Genomic DNA, 18273 nt, shown 5'->3' with positions numbered 1-18273 from the left:
TGCAAATCATTTACTGGTCCACCAGGAGAACCTAGATCTACCTCCTGCCCTCTCCTCCCTTAGCAATGTAGCAAGTAAAAGCAGTGCTTGGCAGATTTAGAGGTGGGACGTGTTCCCAGGGCTCCTTGCACCCATACCTTGCAGTGTGGGCTACTTTCACCACTCTAACACACAGATTCACAAACATTAATACGTCTGGGCTCACTGCTTGAATTGTGGAGTGACAGGTACGTGGAGGTGTTAATCAAATATTACACAACCCTGCTGCCTCCAGCCTTCTAAAAACAGCAGCCAAGACTGCTGCCTGCTCTCTGCAATCTGAGCACTAACTGAGGTGCACTGTTGTAACCCTAAGCAATGTTCACTTAAAATATGTGCTTTGGAAAACAATCGCAGTTCCTTCCAATAAAGTTGTTTCAGCTGGAAGAGGTTGATTTGGGGATCTAAACTGCATTGGATTCCTGGTGTTCAACCCCCCCCCCCCACCTAATGCAGCAATTTCCCCTGATAGGCCACCTACGCCTTTGATAATTGCAGAAAAACCAGCAACTTTCTCCATCACTCCCAATGCTAGGCAGAAAGTGGCCCTACTCAACCAACGAGAGTCTATCTAGTGAAAATGGCTGAGAAGACTGAGCTGTGAACCAGGGAGCTCCAAATTCAAATCTTACCTTTGCTGAGATAATGTATAGCTGGGATGTGGAACTTGCTGGACTACAACTCCCATCAATCCCTGCTCATTGGCCACGCTGACTAGGGCTGATGGGCACTGAAGCCCAATAATTGTGGTTAGGACAAAAGGTGGTCAGAAGACTGACCAGCAAAAGAGAAAGGAGTTGTTAACACCTGGGTGGCAGGCAGAAATCCAACAGATGCAGCTGTCTCCGTCATTATTCAAAACAGCATACTTGTGGGGAAGTGGAGGAAGACCTGCAGCCCTCCAGGTGGAGTTGGACACTAAACCTCCTCAATCTAGCGGCCAGGGGTAATGTCCTAGCTAGCAGGCCACAGGTTCCTCACCCCTGCGAGATACACAAACGCTGCTATGAAAGGCACGGTTGTCTCAAGCCAGAGGAGGACCCCTATTTGAGGGGGTGAGTTGTGAAGGGAAAGCGAGCGGCCCTGCCTCGTTTCCTACAAGGGAAGGGAAGGATCGAGGCGACTCTCCGAGCTGGCAGGAGGCTGGAAGCTCCGGGTTGTCTGTTCCCTTGCAGAGGAACGGCGAGGGGGCCAAGGCGGCCCTTCCCTTCCCCGCGGCAGCCAAACCTGTTCCTCCTCCTCCTCACCTGCCTTGGGTGTGGTCTGCGCTCAGGTCTGTTTAGTCAGGGAAAGGAGGGCCCCTCCCCGCCTCGGCTTTTTCCGGGTCGGGTTGGCTCGCCTGCATTTGGCCTTTCTGCAGACGGGGTGAGTAGAGGGGCCCTTTGGAAAGAAGAGGGGGGGGGAGCAGGATCGGGACCCGGCCTCCTGGTGGAGGGGAAGGTTTCGTTGCCCACCGTGGGGCTCTCTTGCAACCCCCGGCTTGGGCGCGGCTGCCCCAGGCTTGCACTTTGATCTCTTTCACCAAGGTAGAGAAAAAGAGCATCGTGCGCTCCTTGCGTGTGCGCGCGGCTGTTTCTGAGCAGAGCTGCCAAGCTGAAAGTTCTCCCCTGAAATTAGGGCCGCCTGGGAATTGTTCAGCGAAAAGCAGTTCATCTGACCAGGTCCTGGCAGCGCTGTAAGACCCGAATAAGCGTGTTCTTTGTATCTCTCTCTCTCTTTCTCTCTGCAAAAAAAGAAAAAAAGCAAGCAAGCGGGGAGCGCTTCTCCGAGAGCTGCTTTAACTCACGAAGCAAAACAAAAACATCAATCATTATGCGCATTAAAAGTATGGTAGCTTTCTGTGCTTCATCATAGTTTCCCTTTTCTAGAGACCAGCTGCTCCATGCTGGCCCTTATTTCAGATGGGCTTATACAAAAATAGTGTGTTTAGGCCTACGTGGTTTCTCTAATGGGGTAAAACCCTGCATTGCACTGGATTTTGGATGAGCGCAATTCTGTCCCTTTATGGGAGGCTGAGGGAGGGACTGGTTCCAGTCCGTGCCACCCCTGGCCTTCTTGTGGGTAACCTGTTGCCTTTGTTGTGCAGGCATTTTATTTTATTTGCCCGATCCATTTGACATAGATTGGCACATGTGTGGCTGCTCCTTAGTTATGGTAGGAAAGGGGCATAATTTTGGAGCGGCCGCTGTGAGCAAAGCTGGGATGTGTCCTTCCCATTGGAACTGATCTTGATCTGGAAGCAACAACTGGTGTGGTTTCGAATCACTTGTGTGGGATCCAAGCCTCTTCCTAGAGGGAAGCAGTTCCGTGTGGAAGCTGTTTCAAGCTGCTCATTACTTTTGCCTCTTTTTGTACTTCAGAGCTGAAGTGAAGGCCCCACTGGGCTGCCAGGGCAATGGCATGGAAGAGGGGTTTCTCCATCTCTACATCTCAGTGGTGCAAATAGACCCCCTCTATGCCTGTTGTTGGCTGCCACTTAAAATGGCTGCATTCTACTTGATGCTGGAAATGTTGGTCAGGCTGGAGTCATTGACTGCAACAGGTTGCTTGGGAAATGTGCCTCCGTTCTCGGATGGTGGGCCATTGTGATGTGCTCCTCTTCGGAATGTGGCTGCTTGTGTGTCAGGAAGCACCTATTGGATAGTGTCTGTGACCTCACTGACAATGAGAAGCCTGCTGGGGACTTTAGACTCAGCTGGCAAAGACGGATTCAGAAAGGAGCTGGAATTGAAAGGCAAACTGTCCCCTTCTTCTTCTCACATGGAATATGTGTCTGCAGTTCAGATTTGAACCAGTCCTGAAAATTAATTATATACAGCTCCACAAAACAACTCCAGAACACCGTGAGTGACAAAAAAAATTCCATGTTTTCATAGAAACATAAGGGCTTTGCCTTATAGATATGCACAGGTACACACACACACAGAGAGAGAGAGAGAGAGAGAGTCTGGCAGAGGATCTTCAGACTTTGCTTTGAGACTTTGGTCCCATTTACACAGTACTTCTTCAGTGTGTTTTGTGAGTCCCCAATTCATGCAAGATTCCTGCACTGCACGTACACCAGTTGAATCTAATTCCTTTGTCGCAATGCAAATAATTGCTTCACTGCTGCTGATAGCTGAAAGAGCAAGACTAGTCAGTTCCCCAGGAGCTGGGGGGTAGGTTTCAGGAACTAATGGTAGCAATTATATAGCTGCCACTCTAGGTGCAGCCATGCAGTCTCTAGACAGGCACTGTTTCTTGCAGGTAATGGCAGCAGTGTTTCTCAGAGGGTAGCAGGGACAAGACTTCTCAGTTTAGGTCTCAAAATAACCCTTCACTAGGCATGCTTGCAGGACTAGTCACCTTCTGCCTGGATATGTTAGCAAAGAAAATGTGCTTGCATGCCCATTCTTGAAATACTCATGCATTCCATATGCAAAATGGAATTATGCAAAACCGTGAATTGCAAAATTAGGAAGGAACTTCCTTTTGACATTTAAACAGCCATTTAAATTACTGAAGAGGCTTAATCCCTAAGCTACAGTAAGGTAACACTTTTACCAACCTTCCCCCCAAATGTCACAAAGTTGTGTGCAAGCTTTTGAGACTTGCGGGCTCATTGTTAAAACAAAACAAGGCTGGGGATAGCAACAGAGCATGATAAGTTAAGGACTGCAACCCTCACTGGCTTCACCCATTGGAGAGAGGGTGATGGGAGTTGTAGTTCAGCAACATCTGGAGGGCCACAGGGTCCCCATCCCTGATTTGAGGCCCGCAGTTTGCAGCGATTTAAGCATCCCTGTGTTTTATAGGTTTTCTAGACTTTGACATTGTTGGTTTGTATTGCTTTCGTTTTGGCTGTCACTGCTTTTTGTGGTCCTTAGGAGAATGGATGCTTTTGGAAATAGGGTTTCTGGAATAAGGGGCAATCACTCATTTCTGTGGTCTGAAACAACAGATGGTCTCTTGAAATAGAAAGGTGCCTGTAGATTCACTGGTGTTGTTGAAGAGCTGTTCCTAATTCTGCTTATTATTTTTAAAGGCATCATCTTTGGGATGACAGGTTCTGCCCAGGATTGGGAATTGGGGTGTTTTCATGCACGCTGTTGACTCGCATTTTGAAGACGGAGTTTGGGGTTTTCTGCTTCAGAGCTCTGTGTGTCTCGGGACATGCTTTTGGTCTTTCATTCAGTCCTGGTGCAACTTCATTTCAAATACAGTGGTACCTCAGGTTAAGTACTTAATTCTTTCCGGAGGTCCGTACTTAACCTGAAACTGTTCTTAACCTGAAGACCACTTTAGCTAATGGGGCCTCCTGCTGCTGCGCTGCCGGAGGCCGATTTCTGTTCTCATCCTGAAGCAAAGTTCTTAACCTGAAGCACTATTTCTGGGTTAGCGGAGTCTGTAACCTGAAGCGGATGTAACCTGAAGTACCACTGTAAAGACTGTTGCACCTTCAGAGGCAATAAGAACTGCTTCTGTGGTTGATGCAACAGTTCTCTGTGTGCAGGTAGTTGTTATCTTGGCCCCTGCAAAGCGGAGACCTTTTTATATCCCCAAGCTTTTAAAATCTCTTGCAAGCTTTAAGCAGCTAAAACTGTTTTTTATGGTGTGTTTATTTACTTTTATTACTGGATTTTAAGTTACCACTTCTTGCAAACTGCAAACTTTGTTGTAGGACGGCCTATGTAAATACTATAAATGTAGCTCAGGGCCAGAACACATCCCTTGCATGAGAAAGGTCCCAGGTTCAATCCTTGGAATCTCCTTTTGCAGGACTGCAAAAGACTTTTATGAACTCTGGAGCGCTGTTGTCAGTCATTGTCGACCAGCCTTTCCTAAGCAGCTGCAACCTTGTGTTCTCTGGATGTTGTTGGACTACAGCTCCCATGAGCTCCAGCCAGCATGGCTTAATGGCCAGGGATGATGGGAGTTGTAGTCCAAAACGCTGGAGGGCACCAGGATGAGGAATGCTGGTTTTAAATTACCCAAACTGAACCAGCGCTCATTAATTTGTCTCATCCCTTTTAAAAGTATTCTACTGACCATTGCAATGTTCTGTGGCAGTGAATTCTGTTGCAGTACTAACAATGAACTTTTCGGCAAACCCCACATCTTTTAAAACCATGCTTCTGATTGAATCCTGAGCCTTTAAAAAATGTGCTTAATTTTGGGGCTAGAAGTCCCATAATGAGCCCTGGCTCTGAACGGAGCAGATTCCTTGAACTTGCCGAAACTTGTTTGCTTTTCATAATGCTGTCATAATGAGTTAGTGACTGGAGATTTCCAAGGAAGACATTGTTCTGTGACTTGCCAATCAGATTATTGCCTTGGCACCCAATGAATTTGGACGCAGGAGGTGCAGCTACATCCAGCATTCCTTGCAATATTGCTCTCCGTCCTGAGCCGTCCATTAATAAACCATTTGTTTCTGAGATTTGTTTCCTGCATCACATTTGTGACGGCTCTAATCTGTTTCCCACTGGCACAAGGTAGGTACCGAGTAGTTAGTGCTTATATGTTCTAAGGCAGGGGTAGTCAACCTAGTGCTCTCCAATTTCTGCTGGACTGAACTCCCATCAGTCCCAGCCAACATGGCCGGGGCTAATGGGACTTGTAGTTCAACAGTATCTGGAGGGCATTGCTTTGGTTATCGCTGTTCAGTGGCTTCTGAATCTGTAGAATTTATGTGAAAGGCCATTAACCACTCTTTGTAGCCATTCCACAATAAGCACATAGCTCCTTCTGCCTCTGTGGTCTGGGTAAAGTGTTTTCCCAGTCCAGCTCCAACATTCTCCCCAGAGTTGCTTTTCAACTCAGTTTCTCAGGTTCCTGGGAGCTTTCTTGGGCCATATTGATGCATGGATCTCTTCAGGTGCACTTATCTTCAACATTTGACCCTCAGTGAAGCTACTCTTCAGGAGGCACCAGCTGGGGGGACCCCCAAGGGAGGTCCCTGAGGAAGGAGGCTCAGAGCCCAGGGATTGGTGGTAGGACACTGAGGAGAGGTCAGAGGGGGATGATGGGGAGGAGGTGCTGGATGCTGAAGGGACAACAAGTTTTAGCGAGCAGGAGGAAGCTGTGACAGGGAGCAGGCTGAAGCAGACGAGAATCCCTGGAGTCTCCATCTCCTGCTGTGATAAGCTCCTCCACCCACTGGTCTCCAAGAAATAATAAGCAGGATAATGAGGAGACTGGAAGAGAGAAAAGAGGTGTGCAGACACAGTTTGAGACTGCTTGGGAAACTCCTCCAGGAGCCTTGGAAGGGACGAAAGACAGGGACCTTCAAACTCCTTTATAGAAGCAAGACCTACTGGGAAGTGTTGCCGAGTTCTGTGCCATTTCTTGAATAAAGAGTTAACTTCACTGCCAACAGAGAGCCTTGCGCCTTTTGTGCTGACTGCATCTGACTCCAGCCCTGACCCTGCTGGGAGTAGCTTGTGCCTCTTGATGGAGTAGATTCAGGGTCTCCAGCTGTTTTTGGACTACAGTTCCCATCATCCCTGACCACTGGTCCTGGTAGCAAGAGACGATCAGCGTTATAGTCCAAAATCAGTTGGAGACCGAAGTTTGGGAAACTCTGGAGTAGAGTGTGGGCGGGGGGAGCAGCAGGCCAGAGGTCTTCCAGACCTCTCTATTCAGCCCTTGTTCTCCCCAGCCCATGTTCCTTCAGACCACCCCCCTCACTGTCATTATGCCCCTTACAGCAAAGGCAGGTCTAGCGGAGTGCAACCAATTCGGTCGCACCAGGCACAGGAATTCGAGGGTGCTGCAACTATGATGTCCAGTGTAAGTCGAGAGATGGAGGGGCTGCTGGATTTTGTCGTTGCACAGGGCTCCACTGAAATTTGAGATGCCAAGGTCTGCCACAGCTTATGGGGAAACTCTTTTCTCATTCCCGATTATTTATAAATGCAAGTTTAGATATTTGTGCTTGGTGACACTTTCCTGCTGCCATCCATTCCCTTAGAATGTTTTAAAGACCCCTCATAGCCTAGATGTGAGATTGAAACCAACACTGGAGTCAGAATGAGTAAGGTGGTTTATCAGGGGGATGTTATGTACATAAGGGGACACTGGTATTTATTTTGGGGGTCTTAAATATTGGTGATAGTTTCCAAGGGCTTGAGAGATGCTGTTACTCCCGCAGCTTCCAGGTGGCTTTTTGCCTTCGGTTCCCTAAACATTCACTCCAGCCAAAGTTACTCACAACCCTGTTCTGCTACTGGGGATTAGGGCGGGGCAATATATCAATATTGTCCAAAACCAGTTTGAAGTTCACATCGTGATACTTGTTTTGGAATTTTTGACCTGGCAATATATCACTATTCATGGGGGTTGTTTGTGTGTGCTATGCAAAAATCATGATGTGGGAAAAGCCACGAAGCCAGCCAATGTCTCTGCATAGCACCATCCTTATTTCAGTATCATGATATAGTCACACCTCGGAAGTCAAACAAAATCCATTCTGGAAGTCCGTTCGACTTCCAAAATGTTCGAAAACAAAAGTGCGGCTTCTGATTGGCTGCAGGAAACTCCTGCAGCCAATCGGAAGCTGCAGAAGCCCCTTTGGATGTTCGGCTCCCAAAATAATGTTTGAAAACCGGAATGCTCACTTCCGGTTTTTGATCGTTTGGGGGCCAGAACGTTCAACTTCTAAAGTGTTCGGGAGCCGAGGTATGACTGTATTGCGATGTTTAGCTGATGATATATCATGATGTTGAAAACCAGATATTGCCCAGCCCTACTGAGGACAATCTTCCTTTGACCCCCAAAGCCCTTGCAGTTGTACTTCTGCCTACATGGACACAGTTTAGCTGTTTCTTAAAACCCAGTTGTGTAATCTTCTGGTCAGACCTTTTCTCAAGGCTCCCTCTCAGCCTAACACAGCCACCAGCTCCCTTCTTCTGTTCTTCACCAGCAACAGCTTAATATTAAGGCCTCAGCTATCCACTTCTCCCTCAGCTTTCCCACCCCTCCTCAGCTTTAGCAGTTGGTGTTCTTTTTCCCAACTGACAGTTAACTTGCCCATTCTTCACTGACTAGAACCTCCAGCCAATCACAGCCTGTTATTTCCCAGGCCAGCCAGAATGAGTTTACCTGATCCAGGTGACTCACTGTCTCTCTCCCTCCTAATAGAAGCTGTTGCCAGAGAGGTACTACTAACAGTAACATAGCAGCCCAAGGCCTCAAACATTTGGTACTTGCACTCTGACATCAACAAGTAGAGGCAGCACCTTTTTGGCTTCTGCAAAACGCTGGATTTGGGCTTTGCTGAAAGCGTTTGCTATGAAGAGGCTGGAACTAGTTTTATTAGTGCTCTGTCTCGGCATCACACAGTTAACTTCAGTTCACTCTTTCCAAAAGAATTTGTAAATATTTCTCAGTAAAGTACCATCCCTTACGTATTTGCTTTACTCTGCTCTCCCTGCCACACGCTGTGAGTGACAGCATAAATGCCACTGAGGATTAGCAGCTATCTGTTTAAATGATTCTAATCCTGTAACCATCACCCTGTTCTCCGAACTTACACTTGCTTTTCACAGTTCTGTCTCTTTAAGACAATATCCTTCTTCCTGTCCCCAAGCTTCTGGTGCTGTAGCTTGCTTGACTGCCCTGTTGATCCATAAACATCGGAGTAACTTGTAACTGGAAAACACTTTCTATTTACTTATCTCTATCTCTCGCATCAGGTTTTTTGGCCCTTCTGGGCACCCTGGAGGGCTAAAGCAATGCTAAGAATGTATGTTTGGTTTGGAATGTTCTGTCCTAATTTTGTTTTATGATTGGCTTGGGTAACCCTGTAGAGTTCTGAATGCCACCCAAGTACAGACCGGTTTTGCTTGTTGTGCTTCACTCTCTTTCAGTACAGTGGTACCTCGAGTTACATATGCTTCAGGTTACATACGCTTCAAGTTACAGACTCCGCTAACCCAGAAATAGTACCTCGGGTTAAGAACTTTGCTTCAGGATGAGAACAGAAATCGTGCGGTGATGATGCGGCAGCAGCAGGAGGCCCCATTAGCTAAAGTGGTGCTTCAAGTTAAGAACAGTTTCAGGTTAAGAACGGACCTCTGGAACGAATTAAGTACTTAACCTGAGGTACCACTGTAGAGGGGGGACGTGGGTGGCGCTGTGGGTAAAACCTCAGCGCCTAGGACTTGCCAATTGCATGGTTGGCGGTTCGAATCCCCGCGGCAGGGCGCGCTCCCGTCTTTCGGTCCCAGCGCCTGCCAACCTAGCAGTTCGAAAGCACCCCCGGGTGCAAGTAGATAAATAGGGACCGCTTACCAGCGGGAAGGTAAACGGCGTTCCGTGTGCTGCGCTGGCTCGCCAGATGCAGCTTGTCACGCTGGCCACGTGACCCGGAAGTGTCTGCGGACAGCGCTGGCCCCCGGCCTATAGAGTGAGATGAGCGCACAACCCTAGAGTCTGGCAAGACTGGCCCGTACGGGCAGGGGTACCTTTACCTTTACCTACCACTGTAGAGATGATTTTTAGAAGACATCTGAAGCCAGCCCTGTTTAGGGAAGCTTTTAATGTTTGACGCATTACTGTATTTTAATATTTTGTTGGAAGCTGCCCAGAGTGGCTGGGGAAGCCCAGCCAGATGGGCGGGGTACAAATAATAAATTAATATTATTATTTGGTGTAAAATACAATGTCCCCCCCCCCCCATCTCTTTGTGACTGGTTGGCAGCTGCTCTCTAGAGTCTTGCGCAAGAAGATTTCCCCATCACCTACTGCCTGGTCTTGAATGCAAAGCATACACTATATCACTGAGCTAAATAAGGTTGTGTTGCTGGCCAACCCAGCAATGGAATCTGCTAAGAATTTGGGAGTGGGCACATTATCACAGAGGATAGGGCTTTTCCATCTTCACTGTCAGGGGTGTAGTGAGGATTTGGGTTGGTGGGGCAAAAAGTTTTCTGAGCTTTTTTTTTGGGGGGGGGATAGATTGCCCCCTAGGGATGCAGGTGGCGCTGTGGGTTAAACCACAGAGCCTAGGACTTGCTGATCAGAAGGTTGGCGGTTCGAATCCCCGTGACGGGGTGAGCTCCCGTTGCTCGGTCCCTTCTCCTGCCAACCTAGCAGTTTGAAAGCACGTCAAGTGCAAGCAGATAAATAGGTAAACGGCGTTTCCGTGCACTGCTCTGGTTCGCCAGAAGCGGCTTAGTCATGCTGGCCACATGACCCGGAAGCTCTCTCGGCCAGTAAAGCGAGATGAGCACCGCAACCCCAGAGTCAGTCACGACTGTGCCTAATGGTCAGGTGTCCCTTTACCTTTACCATTAGATTGCCCCCGAAAGCTGCTCCTGGGGTGGGGAAGAGCCTCAGTTAATAATTGCGTGCTTTAAAAGCTTTTTGATATTTTTTGTGGATCTGGGAGGGGGAGGGGCAACGGCCCTCCACCCCACCCCCTCAGCTACACCCATGGTCAGTTGTGTTCAAGTCCAGCTTTCAAGCTTTTCTTAGGCATCAGTTTGGCCATTGTTTAGGGAAGTTTTTAATGTTTCATGTTTTATCATGTTTTTAATATTGTGCTGGGAGCCGCTCAGAGTGGCTGGGGAAACCCAGCCAGATGGGCGGGGTATAAATAATAATTAAACAATTATTATTATAAATAATAATTATATTGTGAGAACAAGATGCTGAACTAGATGGGCCTTTGGCCATCTTACATTCTTAAAGGTAGGGAGGGGGCTGAGAGATGTTCGCAGGGAAGCTTAATCCATTTGCCCCCTCAGCCTCTGGGAGAAGTGGTGCACGAATGGAACAAATGTTCCTGTGAATGGAATATATATACAGTTCCATTCTGGTCCCAGGGTATGGCCTGAAGACATGTGGGGCCACCACTCTTGCTTAAGCTAAGCAGGTCTGGGTTGGGTCTGTTCCTGGATGGGAGACTGCTTAAGAAGGAAGTACATGTACGCTGCCTTGGTTTGGGGGGAGAAGGCAATGGCGGGGGGGAGGCAGGGTATAAATACTGGAAAAACTAGAAAACTAAATGAATTCTCTCCATCTTCTTTCCTCACAAAGCTCTGCTTATCCCTACACACCAATATGAAACCCACCACTATGGAGATCCTGCTGCTTCTCTTGGCTGGTAAAGTTCTCAGAATTGTCCTCTCATCTTCTGCTCACTTCCCCTCCCCAGCCCCGTGAAGCTGGCACTGAAGCCGGTGCCTGTATCTTAATGCTATTCAGGGCCAATGAGAGCTGTGGGTGGAATGCCCTTCCGCAACCTAACCATGTTAGGCTTCTGCACTGCAAAGGGCAGCTGTGAGTAGGGAACTGAAAGCTGGGGGGGCTGTAGTTATGCTATCAAATTACAATAACTCTTTTCGTTTTCTTCCGTAGCATTCCCTGTCCTGGGGGCCAATGATCCTACCGGTGAGTAGCTGTTGGTATCCCCTGTTTGTTTGGGGGGGTTTTGTATATATTACACTAGATGTGGCACAGGGGCTCCTTAACAAGGACGGAGAGCCTGTGGTCTTTCAAATGTTGGACTTCCAACACCAATTGGCATGGCCAATGTTCAGAATGGCTCAGGACCACAATACCTCGAGGACCATTTCTCTCCATATGAACCAACCTGGACCCTGAGATCTTTGTGTTCAAAGAACAGTCAGCAACACACCTGGGTTCTTATAAGAGGGCTGTTTTGTGGTGTGAATCCTAAGGCTAGGATGTTCTAACGTCTTTCTTCCTCTCTCTTCAGATCCAAACAGCCCCTTTTATTACGGTAAGTTTGAGTCATTCTTGGCAACACCGTATAATCCATCCTGAATCTTCTGGCCAAGAGCAATTGTACATAAACAGATGGTGTACTTGTTTACAATAGGAAGGACTTGCCATGTTTCATCTGTCTTGTGTGCAAGAGTGCTAATCGTACAATGGAACACATCCACACCAGCTCCTTTAAACCCTTAGTCCTATTCTGTACTCACCCACTGCAACTCCTGATCACAACTACAAGTTCTTCTAAATATTTCCCACTGAGTAGTTCCTTAAGACGACTCTTCCATAACTCCCTGCCTAATAAAAATCACCAGAACATCCCTGATTGGTGGATATTGAGTGGGTGGGAAAGAGGTTTATAGATTAGTGGGAGAGAATGGAGTGAAGATGCAAGCATCTTAGACAAGACCAAACCTCTCCTCTTTCCTCCTGCAGACTGGTACTCGCTGCGTGTTGGCGGTTTGATCGTTGCTGGTGTACTGTGCTTTCTGGGAATTGTTATCCTGCTGAGTAAGTGAATGCAGAAATTTGTGGGGTGGGAGGGAGGAAGAGCTGCTTTAGAGGCTATTGGCAATTGCTTAGACAGTTTGGCTTCGCTCTCCCTTAGGTGCTAAATCTGTGTCTGGGCTATACCACTGCAGTGCAGAGATGTGTGAGCACCACCAATTATCCTTCCATGCAGAAAACTGGCACATTCTATAGAAAGCTAGGCTTAGAACATTTCTGTCATAAGAGGTCTGTTCTGTGTGGAGGAGCATGCAATCCTATGTGCCTTCACCCTGCGGCATTTTATTCATTTGCAAAAAAAAACCTACACTGCCCATCATGCAGATCTTAAGGCAGATCACAATAGCAATGAATTATTATTTAATTATTATTCATTGAATGCATACCCCAGCCTTCCTCCAAAAGGAGTCCTGGATGGCAGTATGAACTGCTTCAGCCGCAGACACCTGATTGATTTATATATGTTCATTCACATATATTTTCAGTGCTGCTGTTCAGACAGAATGGTTTCCACTGTGATTCTGCACCCATAGTAACAGCAACAGTAAAATCATTTTAGAAAATGAAATAGGTATGCGGCTTCAATTTGGGCTCGGCTTTAGAGAGAACCTTATCGCTCACTGTTCAAGTACCCCTGCCGCTGCAGCACGATTTTTTTTGACAGATAATACCCAACTAAGTTAAAATCTGAGTAGACCCATTGAGTAGACCCAACTAAGTTAAAATCTGAGTAGACCCATTGAAATGAATGTTCCCAAGTTAACTGTGTCCTTTAATTTCAGTCTGTCAGCTGTGAGCATGACTAACAATGGATACAACTCAATACGTCTATTATTTTTGTATTTACTTACCTAGAATGGCTTGTGTCCAATATTCTCTGCCTGCTATCACAAGGGCGAGTTCCAACATTGAACAACAGTGGCATGGATTGCGCAATCTATATTGCAATGACGTTACCAGCAACCTGCTGTTGCATTTTCTTGTGCAGCACAGTTGCTCTGGCACAAAGCATTTCTGCAGTGGAACAAGTACTGGGTACCTTTTAAGTGACTTTAACTGAGCACTACATTGGATACAACCCATCATCCTCTGGCAGAGCGATTTTTGCTCTTCAAACAGAGCAGCAAATGGATAGTTACTTAATTTATTATTGTCGTATTTGTTACTACCAGGAGAAGCAGTTGTGGAATAACTTGATCAGCCTTGCCTACTAGCAACCTTAACTTGGAAAGGAGGGGGCACTGTTTTGGGAAGGGGAACACAACATGTCCCATTTTGAGCCAGCTCCATCACACAGAGATACCATAAATCAGATCAACCGTTGGCCTCTGTAGCCTATGGCAGCTTTCTATAACTGGGAGCCCTGGTCTACAACTCCCCCCTTCGCCCTGCTGGCTGTGGCTGGTGGAAGTTGTAGTCAAAAACATCTGAAAGTCAGCCAGTTGGGGAAGGCTAGCCTAGGGTCTCTGTGGCTGCAGTTCTCCAAATATCTCAGGACGTGGTCTTCCCTGCTCACCCCTGCTCCCTGAGATGCCAGAGGGCCAAGGCAGGTCTCACTTCCTCGTGCAAACCTTATGCAAGACACCTGCATTTTGTCAGCCGCTCCTGATGGCTACCGTAATTTGCCAAATCCTTATGCTGTTTTTCATTCTCTCTTCCCAGGTGGAAAGTGCAAATGCAAACCTAAGAGGAAAAACAGGTATGGTGAAATCACTCCCATAGGTTGTAGGGTGGCAGGAGGGAGATGGCAGGCACTGTGGGTGGCAAATTAATAGGTGGCAAATTTGAAGGGGTATGATTCTGGAGACAGTAAAGTCCTATTCCAGCGATCTTAAAACTGAAAGGAGGAATGTTGATGATGGTCTGTGGCTTCAACCTTATTAACTTGTACTCTTCCTTTGTAGTGTCCACACCATGCAAAAGCTCCCGCTTGCAGGTAAGTGCTCCTTTGGGGATGGAGAAGTGATTGGAGGGGGGGGGGGTCTACTGAAAATGCCATTATTCACCCCTGCTGGGGACTGCAAAGATTAGCATTTCTTGAAGAGGATCGTGGGTGGAATGCGATGCTACTGCAACTTTAGCCTGGAAGCCTGAATGGCCTCCATCGCATGCACCAGGCCAAATGAAATTTCTAAGCGGGAATAGATTTTGCAGCAGAAAAGAGAACCATTCAAATGCTTGCAGCATCTGGGCATGAAATACCACGTGGCTATTACGTTCAGAACTGTCATGCAAAGAATCCCACTCCTGTGTTGCCGGTGTCCTGCCCCTCGTTGGAATCCACCCTGTGAGAAGGGTATTGTGAGGGAGATGATGGGAGAGCAGAGGGGTGCATTTAACTATTTTGCCCTCTGGTGGCAGCTGCGGAGTGCTTGGCTGCTGTGTTGCCTGAGCAGGAGGCTTTTTTTTGCTTGCTAAAGATGCCACCAGATCTTTGCCCTGAAGCAAAACCCGAGGTACATTTGCTACGGCTGTGGAAATAATTACCCGCCCATCGCCATACAGTTCTAGAGTGGTTCACAACAATGTAGAATCCTACAGTGGTACTTTGGTTCTCAAACTTAATCCATTCCGGAAGTCCGTTCCAAAACCAAAGCGTTCCAAAACCAAGGCACGCTTTCCCATAGAAAGTAATGCAAAAAGGATTAATCTGTTCCAGACTTTTAAAAGCAACCCCTAAAACACCCAATTTAACATGAATGTTACTATCTAATGAGACCATTGATCCATAAAATGAAAGCAATAAACAATGTACTGCAGTGTCACAATCCTTCAGTCAATCAGTAGCTGAACTGGGTTCCACACAGTCGCAAAAAAAAAGAGAGCTGCAAAACAGAAATCCCAAATAAATAGCAAAAACAGACAGACCTCAGCGTAACACTCAAATCGGAAGCATAATACTCAAAACGGAGCACGTTCGGCTTCCAAAGAAAGTTCGCAAACTGGAACACTTCCGGGTTTGCAGTGTTTGGTTCTAAGTTGTTTGAGTACCAAGGCGTTTGAGAACCAAGGTACTACTGTACATTAAAAACACACTGAAAAAAGTTACAGTCTGAGTAGAGGAGATCCCAAAATATATGTATCTCATTCCAAAGGGAAGGGTGAAGAGATGCCTTCAGCCTACAATGAAGGCTGGATAATGAAGGTGCCAGGCACTCTTCTGTGGGGAGGGAATTCCACAACTTAGGGGCTGCCCTGGAGAATGCCCTCTCATAAGACACACGCACACAAAATTCTAAGGGCCATGGAATGACCAAGAGGGTCTCCTCTGCTGATCTTAACACCTGAGGGGTTTGTAGGGAAGGAGGGCGTCTTTTGGATATTTGGGGGCCTAAGTCGTTTGGGGCTTCAAACACTACAATGAAAACAGCGAATTGGGCACAGAAGTGAACTGGTAACCAGTACAAGGGTTGTATTCACACACACATACACACACAGCTAAAATGAAACTTGGAGGTTCTTTCTGAGGCAAAACATTGAAGAACTTTTGAGGGAGGTGTGTTAATAACACCAGTAAAAATGGTGCTTGTGTGTGTTCATGTGCACACTTTGTTCAGCACAGGTTTTGGCAAAGGAAGGTAGACAGCTCAGAATTCTGTTTTGGCAAGAGAAGGTATCTTAAATATGCTGTGCTATCTAGTTCTCCCTCTCTCTATCTCTCTCTCCTGTAGGAGAAGCCAGTGAATGCTGAGTGAAGATAATGACTACTCCTACTAACATACCAGCCATACCTGACTCCTCTTCTCAATTGATGTAACACACTGGATCTTTCAGTGTTTTTTTTGGGCTCTCACACCTGTATTAGGTTTTGTTTTGTTGGTTTTTTAAAAAAAGAGACATCTAATAAAATTCTGGTGTTTTTCCTGAAATGGATGGTCTTGGGCTCTGTGTAGATAATTCTGATTTAAGGCAGCAATGAGGGTCCCCTCTTTCTCTCTGGCCCTTGGGACAATTCCCAGGCCACCTGCTCCCCCAAGGCCACCCCCCCCCCACCTCACTGGCCTTTCCTCACATCCACCTTGTGTGCTTTTGCCTGGCTGGAATATGTCCTTGAACTTGAACAATGCCTCTTGCCAGCCTGGAGGGAGGACAAAAAGAAGTGTATGAAGTCTACTGTACAAAAAAATTGTGTCCATGTTTATCCTTGGTCCCATGTGACGTATGATCCTTGGAAGGCTGCCCAAATGGGGATATGGTGGCCCTCAGGCTGAATTAAGGCCCAGTCACAAGGCGGCACGTCCAGAGACCAGAAGCACACCACTTAAATTTAGCTGTTGTCGCTACACCATTAGAGAGGGGAAGCCCAGTCTTCAAAGGTTGGTGCCTTTGCCTGTAGAAATTCCCACCGATTTAGTCAGCGTGTGAGGATGTTGCATGTAGGACATGAGACTGGAGGGAGGCTTGTGTTTTGCAGGAAGCATGGGCCATTTCCAAGAGAGTGCTATCCCGTGTTCTAAGACAGGAGTGATGAACCTATGGGCCTTCAGCTGTTGTTGGGACTCACAACTCCTGTACAGATTCAGACCATTGGTCCAGCTAGGCTGGCAGTGTCTATGCTCTGTTAGCGGCTGTCCAGGGTTTCAGACACAGTCTTTCTCCCAGTCCTACCTAGAGATGACAGCGATTGAACCTGTGACCTTCAACATGCAAAGCAGATGCTCAACCACAGCCCTTCCCTAAGTTGGAAGGATCACATTTGAAGGGCCTCACCCTGTTTTAGTGTCTTCCAAGCTACACGGATCCTGGAAGCTGAAATCCTTTCTGGGTTACGCAATTCACAATTTTGCAGATTTGTAGTTCATCACCCAAGGTACCGTGTCTCTTAGTGGCAGCCCAATGGCACCTCTGGAATTTACTTCCTTGCTATCTCCACTAGACTTGCTGTCTGTGGACACTTTTGTTCCAAACACTTTTGTTTCTTAATTGCAAGGCATTTCTTGAACAATTTTCTGCTGGCTGAATGTTTACAGCTGATGCGCTTCCAAATGTTGCTTACTGCGATGTACGCTGGCTTAATTGCTTTGAGCTGTAAGCCACTTTGGGAGAGTTTTGTCCTAAAAGGCAAGATACAGCTATCCAAAAATGAAGTGAATAATAATAAAGCATGTTGTACAGAGCAAACTCTCCTTTATATTGCTGCCTGTATGCATGCGAGGCTACGAGAGAGATCCCAGTAGAAGGAAAAGTAACGCTAACACCACAGGATCCAGACTTCATATTTTTGTATAGTAGATCTCTGCTGCTTTCTCTTCATTTGACAATTTATAGATGCGTCTCTGCGGTTCTTAAATCCTTGAATACGAAGGCTTGGGAAGCAGGTGTATTCCTGCAAACATTAAATCCAGAGGCACTAGGAAGATGGCCTCGAATGGATCTTGCACAAGTAAAAGAAGTGGTGCTGTTAGCAACTTTGGCATGCCTCATGGATAGATTCTCTGTCCAGTTTGGTCAAGGCGTGTGTAGTCTTGGCTTGATGAAACTGCAGATTTGTGAAGCTGGGAATTACGTAACCGAAATTACGATTTTCATCTTGGTCCACCTTGAGGTATCAACTGCTCCTTGAACTTTAATCACGATAATAAACGCAAGCGTCTGCTGGAAATGTCTCCCCTTTTCAGAATTGGTTCTAGCTTTGTACATCCTCCAGCCAACATGGCGACTTCCGGATGTTGCTGAACGGCAACTCCCATCAGCCCCAGGGAGCCTATCCATAGCCAGGAATTATGTGAGTCGTAGTCCGCAGCATGGGGAGGGCCAAAGGTATCTCATGCCTGCTGTATCCATCTAGCGGAGGCACCAATGCCAGGGGCTAGGGATCATGATTGGACAGTGTTTTTGTGCTCACGTCCTGCTGGAAACCAATTCATTTTGCTGGCCACTTTGGGAACACAATATTGGGATTAGGTGGGCCTTTGGCCTGGTCCTGCAAGGCTCTCATGTTCTTGAACTTGCAGGAAGTTTCCTGGAAAATGCACCCGTGGCAACACAGCAGTGCACTCTCTT

General features: G+C 47.0%; 1 protein-coding gene across 3 annotated transcripts; it reads left to right on the top strand.

Annotated features, from left to right (window-relative positions):
- Nucleotides 1–857: 857 nt before the first annotated feature.
- Nucleotides 858–16139, top strand: LOC114603560 (FXYD domain-containing ion transport regulator 3-like). 3 transcript variants are annotated; one of them, XM_028742656.2, is made up of 8 exons: nucleotides 858–944; nucleotides 11062–11128; nucleotides 11383–11415; nucleotides 11744–11767; nucleotides 12199–12273; nucleotides 13933–13969; nucleotides 14175–14206; nucleotides 15942–16139. In XM_028742656.2, exons 1-8 carry the CDS (start codon nucleotides 873–875, stop codon nucleotides 15959–15961), a joined length of 360 nt encoding a protein of 119 aa, XP_028598489.2. In that variant the 5' UTR covers nucleotides 858–872; the 3' UTR covers nucleotides 15962–16139. The 3 variants fall into 3 exon arrangements, with proteins under 3 accessions (XP_028598489.2, XP_028598492.2, XP_028598493.2); XM_028742659.2 differs by lacking the exon at nucleotides 858–944 and adding an exon at nucleotides 1274–1404; XM_028742660.2 differs by lacking the exon at nucleotides 858–944 and adding an exon at nucleotides 1605–1714.
- The last annotated feature ends 2134 nt before the right edge of the window (nucleotides 16140–18273 follow it).

Source organism: Podarcis muralis, chromosome 7, assembly GCF_964188315.1.
Source record: "Podarcis muralis chromosome 7, rPodMur119.hap1.1, whole genome shotgun sequence".
Classification (NCBI taxonomy): Eukaryota; Metazoa; Chordata; class Lepidosauria; order Squamata; family Lacertidae; genus Podarcis; species Podarcis muralis.
Note: the sequence above shows the minus strand (reverse complement) of the source record. Positions and strands in the feature narration are given on the sequence as shown.